The sequence below is a fragment of the Dreissena polymorpha genome, chromosome 15, assembly GCF_020536995.1.
Source record: "Dreissena polymorpha isolate Duluth1 chromosome 15, UMN_Dpol_1.0, whole genome shotgun sequence".
NCBI lineage: Eukaryota > Metazoa > Mollusca > Bivalvia > Myida > Dreissenidae > Dreissena > Dreissena polymorpha.
In genome coordinates this window covers 135,294-150,073 of record NC_068369.1, presented here as the reverse complement: position 1 = coordinate 150,073, position 14,780 = coordinate 135,294, and the positions used below count along the sequence as shown (strand labels likewise).

At 33.6% G+C, this 14,780-nt stretch overlaps 1 protein-coding gene across 2 annotated transcripts in view; it reads right to left on the bottom strand.

Annotated features, from left to right (window-relative positions):
* Positions 1–14,780, bottom strand: part of LOC127860825 (cAMP-specific 3',5'-cyclic phosphodiesterase 4C-like) — a 212,172-nt gene that overhangs the window by 93,576 nt on the left and 103,816 nt on the right. The window contains exons 2-3 of one of the 2 annotated variants that reach the window (XM_052399118.1): positions 10,420–10,781; positions 4,248–4,352 (exon numbers count right to left, since the gene is read on the bottom strand). In XM_052399118.1, the coding sequence (XP_052255078.1) occupies positions 4,248–4,352; positions 10,420–10,661 (347 nt within the window). In that variant the 5' untranslated portion in view covers positions 10,662–10,781. The remainder of the gene's footprint in view (positions 1–4,247; positions 4,353–10,419; positions 10,782–14,780) is intronic. The other variant, XM_052399117.1, reaches the window with a different exon arrangement.

The following is a 14,780-nucleotide window of genomic DNA, read 5'->3' as shown; positions in this document are numbered from 1 at the left end:
CTGGCGGCCATGTTTTTCAACCAACCGGCATCATTTTTGAACTCGTCTAAGATATTATTGGGATGAATCTTCTGACCATTCATGAAGATTGGACAATAAATGTGGCCTCTAGAGTGTTAACACGATTTTACTATAGCCATTAAAGGAAAAATGCCCTGCCCTTTGGCAGCCATGTTTTTCAAGCTAAGATTACCATTTTTCAACCAATCCAAGATATCAGTGGGACAAATCTTCTGACCAAGTTTCATGAAGATCGGAAAATAAATGTGGCCTCTAGAGTGTTAACAAGGTTTTACTACAGCCATATAAGGAAAAATGCCCCGCCCCAAGGCGGCCATGTTTTTCAACCAACCGGCATCATTTTCAAATTCGTCAAAGATATTATTGGGATGAATCTTCTAACCAAGTTTTATGAAGATCAGACAATAAATGTGACCTCTAGAGTGTTTTTTTAGACTTCTAGATTTTACTATTATACCATGTTTTTCAAGCAAACGTAACCATTTTCGAACTTATCCAAGATATCATTGAAACCAATCTTCTGAACAAATTTCATGAAGATTGGACAATAAATGTAGCCTCTAGAGAGTTAACAAGGCAAATGTTGACGCCGCACAATGGACAAAAAGCGATTACAAAAGCTCACCATGAGCACATTGTACTCAGGTGAGCTAAAAAACTGTTAAATAAAATCAAATAAAAATTATTTTCTATTTGTTAAACATATGTGTGACAACAAATGTATTCATTGGTGGTTATTTTAATAAATAAGAATATGGCATTATAAAAAATTAGCACTAAATCCATGACTCAATATTTTGTAGCAGACCACCAGATATAGTCATTAATCAGATATGAAATGTAAGTTTTGTGGTTTAAGAAAAGAGAGAAAACATGAGCTGTCAGCGACATAGAAATTATGAGCATTTTTCGAAACCTAAACGCGAAGTGTGACGGACTGACAGACATCATAAATAAAGAAGTTATGGCAATTTAAGCAAAATGTTCAATTATCTAAGTGTAAAAGGAGCCATAATTATGTAAAAATGCTTGACACAGTGGTCTGCTCTTGTTTATAGGTTAGGGTCATGTTGGTAAACAAGTATGCAAAATATAAAAGCAATATGTCAAAGGATATAGGTAATATTTGGGGTAGTACGCAAACTTTAACATAGATTTATCAATACTATGCATATTCTAAGTATAAAAGGGGAAATAATTATGACAAAATGCTTGATAGAGTTGTCTGCTCTTGTTTATAGGTTGGGTCAATGTTGGTAAACAAGTATGCAAAATATGAAAGCAATTTGTCAAGGGACAATGAAAATAAATGGGGAAGTATGAAAAATTAACATTTGCATGCTTATGGCATGGCAAGGAACGGCACGGCACAGAACGGAACGCCGGGGTGAGTAGGATAGCTCCACTATATATATTTCATATATAATAGCTGAGCTAAAAATTAAATAACCAAAGCTCTTTATGAGAACTCTGTACTTAAATGAGTTTCTAATAAATAAATGCAAGGGTTTCATTTGAAAGTACTCACATCCATGGTTGAAATTTAAACTAACTCATTTTGACAAAATAATTAAAGAAAGATATTTTTCAACAAAACTTAAAATACCAGCACAGCACAATTGCACCAGTTCTAATGACAGAAATTGTATGTTAAGGTCAAAATTTTAATAGATGTTGACTAATAAGACCAATATTGAGTATTTACTTGATTTAATCTTGAGCTTCCATCAGCTTTTGTTCTTTTTGAAACATGTAAGATCATTTATAAGCTGTTATTATTTGTCTGAATTCAATGCGTTTTTTTGCATCCAGGTCAGATCGATAGAAATTACTTGTGCAAAGTTTTTATGGGGGGGGGGGGGATGAGTCTTTATGTCACTTGCACGACAACATATTGCAGCAAAGCGGATACTCACTCGTGCTGCTTCTTTAAAAGACATTTTCAAATTCATCTCAGAGAGAATTTCCAGGATTACAGAGTAAAACTCGTAGCAATTTTCAGCAAATCACAAAACCCCATTTCTACCTCAAATTTGCTGCCATCTAATCTCATTTCTTAGGAAAATATCCAGGAATTTTGTTTGACATTACACTGCGGATTACGCATAATGAAGTCTTTTGCACTACTTTAATCTGTGGAGACAGATAAGCGGGAAGAAAATGTGCGTTAAGATTGATAAATTTGCTGATTTTCACTATCTATTTTTAGATAATCAATAATATAGATTCGATTGGTTTGAATCCCAGTCTAATCCAAATCTGATGATGCTTGTATTCACCTCTTTTCAAGGATATTCTTACGACTATTTATAGATTAGCAATTCATCAATATATCCATTGAAAGCAACCCAATTATTTTCATTAACACCACACAGGAAACAAGCAAACAGAAATAACATCATTTTATTGGAAAAATCCTGAATATTAATTAGAAATTAATTCTGATTCTATTGCTACGGATATTGATAACAAAAGAATGGGTGTTTTCATCAGCGAATATTGCAGTTGTACATGGTAACATTGGATTGCGGCAAATATGATAATTATGATAACATGGGGTCAAGTGACATTGCCCATAATTATCACCAGTTTGTGGAATGAACCTAGTAAGACTAAAGACAATAAAAAACAACGTATAATTAATTTAAAATTACTGTTTTATGAAAGCATTTTATAGGGCATCATTGAATACCTGAACAGATATGAGAAAGGAACATGAATCTGAAAACAAACCTACAAGTCATATCCCTGGCTGTTAGTTGCTAGAAATGGTCTTTGTCCAAAACAAATCAAGGTTCATTTATTAGAGGGTCAAGGTCCATTTCTATGACAAGAAAAGGCTCATTTCATGACAAGAAATCATCTGATGCAATGTTTTCCAAGTACAAGTAAAGGAAATTTAATGTTGGGTGCCATGGGTCAATACAGAATGCTCATAAGAAACTACTCAGCAAGTATTAAGAGATTTGCAGCAAGTGGTGTTGGCACTATATGAATCAGTGACATATCTACTTAACCAGTTACAAACAGAAAGACGGACGGACACAATATTCATCATATGCCTTGCACACAAAGCTGCTAGGGGCAGACAATTCCAAGTGTAACTATGGCATTAAAGGTCATTTACTTATTAGTTTATGTCCTAAACAACAACTGTAATTTTGAAAATAATCAAATAAGGTTTATATACAGACAAGGCAAAAAAAGTAAAAGAAATAGTAATGCAGTATATTCATGAAATGGTTCCATTCAATAATAAATACAAGCAATGGTGTTTAAAGGATAACTTCTGAGTATGTAAACTATTTTACATATGGATTTACCTTAGTTACAAAAATCAACCATTTTCATCCTTTGAAAGCCAGAAAGGGGTATCAATTTTTTTGCACATAAGCTATGGATGTTTGTGCTTATAAGCTATGTATATCTTTTCACAAAAGCTATAGATGTTTTTGCTTATAAGCTACTGATATCTTTGCACATAAGCTACGGATGTTTTTGCTTTTAAGTTACAGATATCTTTGCACATAAGCTATGAATGCCGTTGCAAATAAGCTTTAAATGATTGTGCATATAAGGATTGGATAACTTTGGGCATAAACTTTGGATGTCTAAGCGCATAAGCTTTGGTTTGCTGTGCACATAAGCTATGGATGTCTGGCACATAAGCCATGGATGTCTAGCATATATGCTATGGATGTCTTATATATATATATCACTGAAGCCATGAATGCCTAGCACATATGATATGCATGTCTAGCACACAAGCTATGGATGTAAGCACATTATCTTATTGGATGTCTAGCACATAATCTTATAGTGTGTAGAACATAAGGATGTCTAATACATAATATATGGATATTTTAGCGCATAAGATCTTGATGGATGTGATCGAAAGCTGCTTGTGACTGTGGACAAAAGGCATTTAAACCTTTGCACATACGATAAAATACTTTTGCAGTCATTGACTATAGATGTTTTTTGCACACAAGTGAACTATGCATTCTGGTTTTCAAGAGAATGATAATGATAGAATTGTTTAATAATACTTATTTTTTTCTCTAACTATGTACTTGTTTATATGACCATACTTATTTTAGTTGCGGCATGCATAACTATTATCACATGATATGCTTGCAGGTATTGTATTATTAATTCAATTTAAAACAAACAAAAAACTTAATATATAATTTCAACACAAGACAAAATGGAAAGGTGTTACAGACCTTTCCTTTGCTGTCACATTGGTGAGGTTGATGTAGTTGTTACGAACACTTCGAAGACTGGCAAGAACTTGAGCAAATGGTGTCACAATAAGATCTTCTGCATGTCTGGAATGAAAATAAGCCGAAAAACTGTAATTCTCACCACTTCTTTCCTCCCTTCTTTCCTCCCTGAGCATCGTAGAACCGCTCGATTTTTGTCTTTCCTTACTCTTGTCTCTGCTCTGTTTTCGCTCTCGTTTCGAGAGCTTCACAACATTGCACCCATTGCTTTTAAAACTTGGTGTCAGATATTGCACTAGCTTCTGCATTGTGAACAAATTTTACCACAAACACTTCTATCCTTCACACATGTAATTTCTAGTCACCAACTATTGAATCCTTAAACATCTTTTAATTTTGTGACAATTATTTTCAACCAAACAATTATTTCTCTTCACATACTTTTTTCAAAATATTCAACTACTAGTGAACAACAACAGAATTTCTCAAATTAACAAAATTCAACTGATTTTGACACAATCAATTGTTAAGCAGTGTCTTCAGCTTATATTCCAAAATGGAGCCTCCAATATCAATATTCCTGCCATCCATAAAGCTCTATAGCGGTGTGACTACTCCTATAGGCAATGCACATAGATTTTTCTTTCAATTAAACGCCTTGTTGCCACTACTTAGCAAGAAAAAGTTTAAAGAAATTGTATTCATTATGTTCGGATTAATTAATTTCATATGTTTATTTCTAGTTTTGTTTACATTGTTTTTTTGTTTTTTTTAATAGTTTTCCTTAATAGGCACTCCAAAGAGACATCTTGAAAGGTCTGCAGAAAACACTTATTTGAAAATTAACACAATTCAAAATGAATTTCTATATCTTCATTTTGTATAGATTAATTCAGTATAATTTTCTTCAGAACTCTGCAAGTAAAAACATTTGACCCAATAACAAATGCTGTTATAACAGAAAATGTATCATGCTTTTGGATTTTCAAGTATTAATAAAGGCATTAATATTGACATAAAACACTGACGTAAAATACTCATAAAGCCATTAAATTTGACGTAAAATACACTCAGTGAAATTGAGAAAAAATTAATCTTAAAACATAATACCGTAAAGCTCCTATTCACTGTGTCAAAGTGACCTCTATTTCAATAATCTTTTTCATTAATTGCATTAAAAACTTTCAATAAAGCTTTAGTTCTATGCCATACTTGTTGACCAATGCTTAATACCTGAAAAACAAACAACTTAAATTTTGACCTAATTAGCGTGTCACTAATCACTGTGTCCAATCAAGTTGTAGAAGCAGTTTTATAATAGGAACATTTAAGATTAGAAATTAATTTTATATAAGTAAACTAATGTCATAAAATCACTTTCTCAATCTGTTCACCAGTTCAATCAAGGACCTTTAAACATACAATAATGTGTTGGGGTTTTTTTTGGTTAAATTTTTTCCATTTTTATCTGTATTTCGCCAGTCAATTTCAGCGAGAAAGATTGGATGATATGACGTGGTTAACTAACACTAAGTCCAAATTACTTATGTGATAGCAGTTACTGAGACAACTGCAGAGGTTACAGGAGCAAATAACTATAGACATTATTTCATAGACAATTCCAAAGTTATGTGGCCAGACTAAGATTCAAAATATCAAGCATCATATACACAGTCAAATTAACTGTAAAATAGACAAATGTTATTAAATTGTCAATAATATTGCTAAATATTTCAAGTAGATATTGTTTAATTTCGTTATGACATAAACAGCATAATTGTCTTCATTATTAAATAGACTTTCACACGTGTTTTTTTAAACAATGGCGCAATGTTGTGAATATATCATATATTCAGAACCCTTAACATCATTCTAACAAAAATAGTTATGGAAAACATCAAAAACTAAACTAGTAAAATTGCAGTAGTAATATACTGTATAGCAAGTTGTAGCAAGAAAAACTATACCCTTCGGCCTGGCTAGGTTTACACCTAGGCCATAATTTCGACAAAGTTTGCAGAGAACAACACAAAATATTGTTGAATGCCAATATTTTAATTTTTCCCTATATTTTCACAGTACATGATTTTTAAAATTATTGTGCAATAATCTCTTTGCCCACTGGGTGTGGCCAGTTTTGGAACAAGGCATTGATGATACCAAATCGAGAGCCAATATACAATTTTACCTATGAAATAAGAACGTCTGAGCACTTTAGTGTCAGAGGTGTATACTTTTGCTAATATAAATAAGTCTATATCCTACCTAAAAACAAAATATAAAATGTTACTTAAATCTTAATATGAAAAAGTGGCATATATAGCTTGTGTAATGTTTTACTACAGGACAATAAAAAATGGACATGCACAACTTAACATTAAAATGTTAGAATGCTGTAAGTTGCAAACATTCTAAGTGATTCCAGTATAACCCCCTTTACTTTGTAACTACAACAACTGAAACAAACTCAACAACATACACTGCAAGAGACAATAACTCTTTCAGTGCTGGAACCGAATTTTAAAGGCCTTTGCATACAGTTTGGATCCTGATCAGACGCTACAAAACGTGGCGTCTGATCAGGATCCAAACTGTTTGCTATTCTGATAGTATTCTTTGAAAAAAAATAATGAAGAAAATGCTAATTTTAGAAATTCAGCAGACCACATTTTAGCAGACGACAAATTTCCCAGCATGCAAAGGGATAAGACTTAGTAATATGTGCCTATGATCCAAGAAATATAACATTACAGAAATAAACACGATTGCTAACAGAAAAGAGTTCCTCATCATGGCTGAAGTTCTTGCTCTGAAAAAAGAAAACATAGCTAAGAGAAAATCCCTAAAAAAGAAAATATAAATAAACATAAGGTAAAGCTACGCTTTTCTATCCAACATGTTAACAAACTGTGCCCCAACATACATGTACATCCCTAACCCTAACGTATTCAGGGGACATAACTGTCAAAACACGGAAATAACAATTACCACCCTTGCTTATTGCTTAACAGCAATTGTCTTAGCGCTATAGTGAATACATAATTAGTGAACAAAGAATATTCTCCATAAATAAACATTTGACAACAAATATTTTATGACAGTGCAAATAAATTAAATCAGGTGTTCATTTTAAACAAATAACTCTACATTTTATTTAGAATTTGATGATATTCAAGTAAATACAACATTAAAACAATATCATTTCATTATATGTGTTTTGATTGCCATCTGAGATCAGAGAAAAATAGTGCTAACTACTATGCTGCCTGTAAAAGTCATAGATAATAATTATTATGTTCTACTTAAAATTGTTTTTTAAACTGGTTTATGATAAAGAAATTATTTATTTCAGACAAATGACATATATTTACAGCAAGATCATTGTATAATACTGTATAAATGTATGAAATTGATAAAAATCATGACCATACAAAAGATGTTTCCCCAGATCTGGTACAAAGAGCATGCAAAACTAAAGCCAGTAATGCTGCAATACAATAGCTTTGGCTGATGTCGTTTTGAGACATTCTTCTCTTGCATATATTAGCCTCTATTGCCCTGAATATCTAAAGACTTAAGACTGCCATCACATTATGTACTTTTGAAAAAGTGTTTTTGCAGCTAATAATTGTTTCTCTTCAAGGACTTCATCTTTATCAAGGGAATTGTGTAAATTTGTCAACAGGGTCATCTATTTATCTACTCTGAATCGCAGGCATGAATATATAAATATAAGTTAAATTTTGAATGAAGCGTCATCTAGATTAACACGTGAATAATGCAACTTCAAAATGGTTTTATTAATGATGCATCACTTTTTTACCATGAATATAAATTAAATGGATTCCCAAAGTTTTTTTTTAAAATAAATGCATGACAGATGCCATAAGTGACGAAATACTCTCTACAAGGGACAAAATTGTCACAAAACCAGGTTTTCATTGTGAAAAAAAAATCTGATAAAGGGAGAAAACTCAAACTGAACTTTTGAAATGAACAAACAAAATTAACCCCCTTTGTAAGTTTGTTTTAAAAAAAATCTATTTTTAGTCGTGGCGACCTTGACATTGGAGATATTGACATGATTCTTTCGTGCAACACACCGTCCCATGATGGTGAACAAATGTGCCAAATGATTTTAAAATCTCACAATGAATGACATAGTTATGGCCAGGACAAGCTCATTTATGGCCATTTTTGACCTTTGAACTCAAAGTGTGACCTTGACCTTGGAGATATGGACGTAATTATCTCGCGCGACACACCGTCCAATGATGGTGAACAAATGTGCCAAATGATTTTAAAATCTGACAATGAACGACATAGTTATGGCCCGGACAAGCTTGTTCCGCCCGCCCGCCAGCAAGCCAGCCCGCCCGCATTCGCCAATCTAATAACCAGTTTTTTCCTTCGGAAAACCTGGTTAAAAAGAATGTTCTTTGCGCAAATTAAAAGTACATTCAAAGTCATTGCACTTTTTCATGGCTTGAAGAGACTAACATGTTGTTGTCACATTGTAAGTGTGACTATGACATTGTTAGCCATTTAAACTTCTCTAATGAGAATGCTCACCAGACAACTGGTCATTAATTGACATTGCACTGCATGCTTGGCTACAGGCATTCCCTGAAGAATATAAGTCTCAGAGCTGAAGAGATATATGGTTAACAAAGCACTGTCTAGTTCTAGAATCCCTGATCTTTGCTTGCATTTATATCTAGTATTGATCGCACTCAATTCTCGCAATTCTCCACAATTCTTGGCTGATTAATGTTGACTGACTGACGTCATATACTGCGTTAACTGATGGAAATCTTTGACAGATGACTTATCTTTTTTATTATGTGCTTTGATAAAATTTCCAGAGATGAAATGTCGAGGGGACTTTTAGTGGGGAAAAGTGCTGGATTATGACAATGTCCATGTAAGCGATAAATGCTATATAGTATGACTTCAAAATTATGGAAGTTATAGTATGAGTGTATAGTATCAGAAAATGTATACATTGGAAAATCCTTGTAAAAAATGTGACTTCTTATCTGGTTTAGTCTGTTTACCCCTTATGACACATATGTAATGGGCCCAAAACATTGTTCAAAACGAATGTTCTGACCATGATTAAAATATAAAGCAAATACAGCTTTTAGTTGACCATTACAATTTTTATGAAACAATCAAATACAAGTCTACTGTATACACTATTTTTATAATGTCAAACTGCATCATTTCCACACAGTTAGGTATTTAAAGAGACCATTTTGAGACCATCATGAGGAAAATTGCTCTGAGAAAGTTTTGCGATGAAAAAATGTTATTTTTCGCTAGTTCACAGTGTTTCAATTAAGTCACATAAGACAAGCTTTTTTTTGTTGACACACTAACAAGATTTTGACGCAATATGACCAAAAAAAACCTTAGCTTTTAGCCTCTATACAGACCTGCAAGCTTTTAGCCTCTATACAGACCTGCAAGCTTTTAGCCTCTATACAGACCTGCAAGCTTTTAGCCTCTATACAGACCTGCAAAGATTCTAACTAAGCCGTCATGTCATTAAAACAGATGTTCTCAAAAAGTCTAATCATGATTGGGCAAACAAATGAATTCTAAAGTTCACCTTGTTTAAGACCAAACATGAACCAGTTTTGAACTTAGGCGATAGGTTACGACTAAGTTTCATAAAGATTAAACATTAAATGTTTCTTTTAGAGTATTAAATGTTGATGACGAACAATGGACAACCAAACCTTGACTAACAGTGGTAACAAAAACTCAACAAAAGCATGTTGGGCTAAGGTGAGATAAAAAATATATATTAATATTTTCCAGTAACTGTTTACATTATTGACATTAAACACGTCCAGTGGTAAATGCAGGTTTTGGAATAGTAAGGTCTCTGGACCATACACAATGTTTTTGTTTTTCAATATCAGAGAATACAACTGACCTTTAACTTGAATCTTAAACATTTTTATACTGCCTCGTTCTTCCAAAAAAAGACGCCATGTCTGATATTATTTTCAGTAAAGTATTTAAGCAATTATTCCAACCAAAATTTTTTAAAAAGTTGGGTTAATTGCCTTGCCAATTTGACTTCTTTACACTGAGAAGGGGTAAGTACAAACTTGCTCAAACCAGCTTCAGCGACATTCAGATTCTGTTTTAGTAAGAATACCTATAGAGAAAAGAACTTCTTTGTCGTGGAACCCTGAGTGCAGAAGTGCTCTGTGTACGATGAAAGAGAACACTCTGTGGATCCATCCCACTTTCGTCGATGCGGCTCAAAACTGGGGACAAGATGCCGGGGTTACTACTGACAGATCCAGACCGTTTCGGCAGCGCCGTGTTACAGTAGAGGTTGCGGTGTACTCTACTGGGTTTCCCGCTTGCCATATCAGCACTAGGTGACGCTGGCATTAAGGTGGCTTAATGGGTTCACAAATTTTAGTTCATATCATTTCATCCGTCATTGAATAGTGTAGTTAAATTCACATTTTTTAAAGAAGTCTGTCTGACTGTTGTTGTCCAAGATTGCACCTGAAACAAATACATAAAGAAATTATTATTCCTTTTAATACAAATATAATGAGAAGCATGTTCATAGTTCTTTTCAAATTACTTCAGTCTTAACAAACCATGTGATGATGATCGTGTCATGCCTTGTTTTATTATTTATGGTTTTAATCAAATATTTTTTTTCCTTAATTCATTTTTGACTGCAAACTACATATAACTATTTAAAATATGTATGCTTTAAGAAAAAAAAAACTGCCTGATAGAGACCATTGTACATCTGACTTCTTGGGTTACTGTTAATTTTTAAGGGAGGTAACCACTGCAAAGTGTTTGTATTTGATAATGCAGTATTATACAAAGGGATCCAATTCAATTAGACTACACAATTTTTTACAACTAGAGTTTTCTCTCTTGGATAATCTTTTGTACCCATAAGGCCACGACTTTTATATTTCTTGGTTTACAAAACCGCCGACCCTAATTTTTGGAAAATGGGAAAAAAAATAAAATCGGAAAATCGTCTTTTTTTTATATATTTTATTCCCGACCGCACTGAAAAACGAGCGAAACGAGAAAAAAAACCGATCCGGTTTGAGTACGGTTGCGAATAAAATCAAGTAAGTACAATCAACGATTGGTTCACATATATTACAGAGATCGGGATATTTTTCAATGTGACACAGTATGTACCAGTCCTTTTATGGGCACTTCTCAAAATTTATTTAATTACAGACAATAGGAAAATCAGCGTCAGTAAAATGTCGACCGCATCAAAATTTATTTCCGAGTCTGTGACGCAACTATATTGTTTAACATGTTTATTATATTAAACATACCCGATATTATAGTAGATAAAAAGTATTACCTTGCAATTTGATAATTAGTATAAATAATCCAATAAAACACTGCCATTATTTACGATATATGTGTTTAGGAATTTTGTAAACACGTCCGCCATAGTTTATAGGAACTGTACAGAAAGTTTGGAAATCGGAACAAATCGGTATATCTCGGAAAATCATTGATAAATGTATTTGTCGTTTTAATGCTTAGGGCCGAGTAATTTCGGCAAATCAGAACTCAACTTGCGTATTAAAAATACTAGCTCAATTAACCGTTAAACTCCGCCTCCGTTCTCTGCAAAAGATTCGAAGGCGGAGCTATGCACGTGCTATTATTAAATTGGAGGATTGCAATTGAGAAACAAACGCACGATTGGTTCGGCATGTTGATTGCTAGACAAAGGAAGCCAATTTTGTCGGCGCGAAATTTGTCGCTTTATTGCTTCAGACAGCAAGCGGCTTTCCTTTGATGACGTCAAACTGTCAATTCACACAGACTGCACATTTTCGGAAGACTTCAACTGGCTCCTTGTTTACAATTCCAGTAAAAACACTTGCTAACATTAAACTTTGGATTAAATTATCAAAATAAAGCAAAAGCCAAGTTGACAAATATGATTGTATTAATTCGCGTCAGTTTAATAAAGACGTGTTGCGTTGTAAATCAACGAGTTTTCATGACAACAACAACTTTAACAAACATTACCGCGACGACGCGGGGATCGATCTACCTCGATTTTTTTCATGGACGATGTCATAAGTCCAATAAGAGCAAACACATACTTTGTGTATGAGTAGTTTATCTTATATAAGATTTATGCAACGGGCATCGCATTGCGTAATGGTGCGCATCGAATTACGGAAATGAAGCGCAGTTTTTCGTTTTAATGGGAGAAGAACGCATGTCATTTAATGGAGTGTTTAAAATTGCCTGATGTTACAAAAGGTGCTTTTAGGTGACTCATTTCATTTGAAGATATAGATGTGTTTCATTGCATAATTAGATTTTTCGTCTCTGTGTTAAGGTTATAAAAGATATGATGTCTTTGTTCTGATGTTATTAGTATTAACTTATTTTTCCAATGTTTTTTTTTTTTTTTTTTTTTTTCGACCGCCCGATGGACCATTTTCAAAATTATTTTTGTAAACCAATAAAAAAAAAAGTAGTGGCCTAACAAAACTCAAAGGTAATTTACTGGCCTCCTGACTATAAACAAGAGGGCCTTTAAAAAAGAGGGCCTGAAAGGCCCAAAGTCATTCACCTGAGATACAAAGGAACTGACCAGTTCTTTGCAGCCCAAGATATCATAAGAACAAACTGTCTGATCAAGTTTCATGAAGATTGAACTATAACTGTGACTTTTACAAGGCTGACAAGGTTTTTACTATAGCTATATAAGCAAAAAATGCCAAGCCAAATATCTTGAAGATTGAACTTTATCTTTGACTTTAACAAGGCTTCACAAGTTTAACAAGGTTTTATTAAAGCCATATAAGTAAAAATGCCCCGCCCCCTGGCATCCATGTTTTTCAACAGACCAGAACCATTTTGGAACTCATCCAATATATAAATAAAACAAATGTTGTGACCAAGTTTCATGGTGATTGAAAATAGATGTGGCCTCAAGAGTGTTAACATTTAGGCTTTATTATAGCCATATTAGGAAAAATTCCCCGCCCCCTGGCTGGCATGTCTTTTAACAGACCAGTACCATTTTTTCACTCGTCCTAGATATCATTACAAAAAATCTATTGACCAAGTTTCATGAAGACAGGACAATAAATATGGCCTCAATAGAGTGTTGACAAAATAAGGTTTTACTATAGCCATATAAGGAAAAATGCCCCGCCCCTTGGCGGCCATGTTTTTCAAAGACCAGAACTATTTTCAAACTCATCCAAGATGTATCATTAAAACAAATGTTCAGACCAAGTTTCATGAAGATGGAAATAAATGTGGGCTCTAGAGGGTTAACAAGGTTTTACTATAGCGATATAAGCAAAAATGCCCTGCCCCCTGCCTGTCATGTTTTTCAACCAAACGGAACAATTTTTTGAACTTGTCCAAGATATTATTGGGACAAATCTTCTGACAAAGTATCATGAATATCAGACAATAAATGCGGCCTCTTGAATGTTAACAAGGCAAATGTTGAAGACGAACACAAAGCACGACAGGCAAAAGATGATCATAAAAGCTCTACATTCAGAGCACTTTGAAGGCTGCAGTCAATATTTTTTGCCTGAAGATATTTATCTGCTTTTTTTAACATTATAATTGACTGTTCAAGCAGAAAGCTCTCCAAACCAATTAAAAATTGATGAAATTCATTTGGAATTGTTTCTCAAATCATGCCAACATAAACAAAGTCAAGGTTTAACAGACTTCCTCGAAGCTTCATAACACCAGTTGATTTCCATGATTGTTATTATTAACAATTATGAAAATATGCTGGAATTGTACATTCATTGGTTTGTAAAATGCCTGTTATGAGCAACTTTACAGTAATATTATTATAATTATTTTGTGTTGATCACTACTAAGATAAAAATTGTTGATATAAGGAAAGCTGTTAAAGGCCAAAGATTGTCTGACACCATTTAAAAACAATTTAAGCTGTAAGAGGACAGCGCGCAACTATTCGAGTGCTTGACATTATAACTTAAGCCATCATGGGGAAAGTGTTTATATTAAAATTTTTATTAGACAATCTTTCAAACATAAAAAAGGAAAAAAAAAAAAAATTGAGGGGGGGGGGGGGGTGAGAGGGGGTATAATGTGGGGTGTGGTCATTTATTAGACGATCTTTCAAAAATAAAATAAGGAAAAAAAAGTTTTTTTTGTTTTTTTTTTTTGGGGGGGGGGGTAGGGGGGATGAGAGAGGGGGGTATTATGTGGGGTGTGGTAATTTATTAGATGATGTTTAAAAATATTTTATTTTTTATTTTTTTTTTGGGGGGGGGTGGTGGTGGGGGGTTGGGGGTGGTGAGAGGGGGTATAATGTGGGGTGGGGTAATTCATAAGATGATGTTTTAAATGTGGATGGATTCTGGGTAGCGGTGTGGGGTATTGTTTGGTGGAATCAATTGTGGTATTCAGGTAAGTGTTGTTTTGTCAAAGTAAAAATAAAATGTGATCACAAATAAAGAAGTTAAATAATGGCAATTTAAGCAAAAT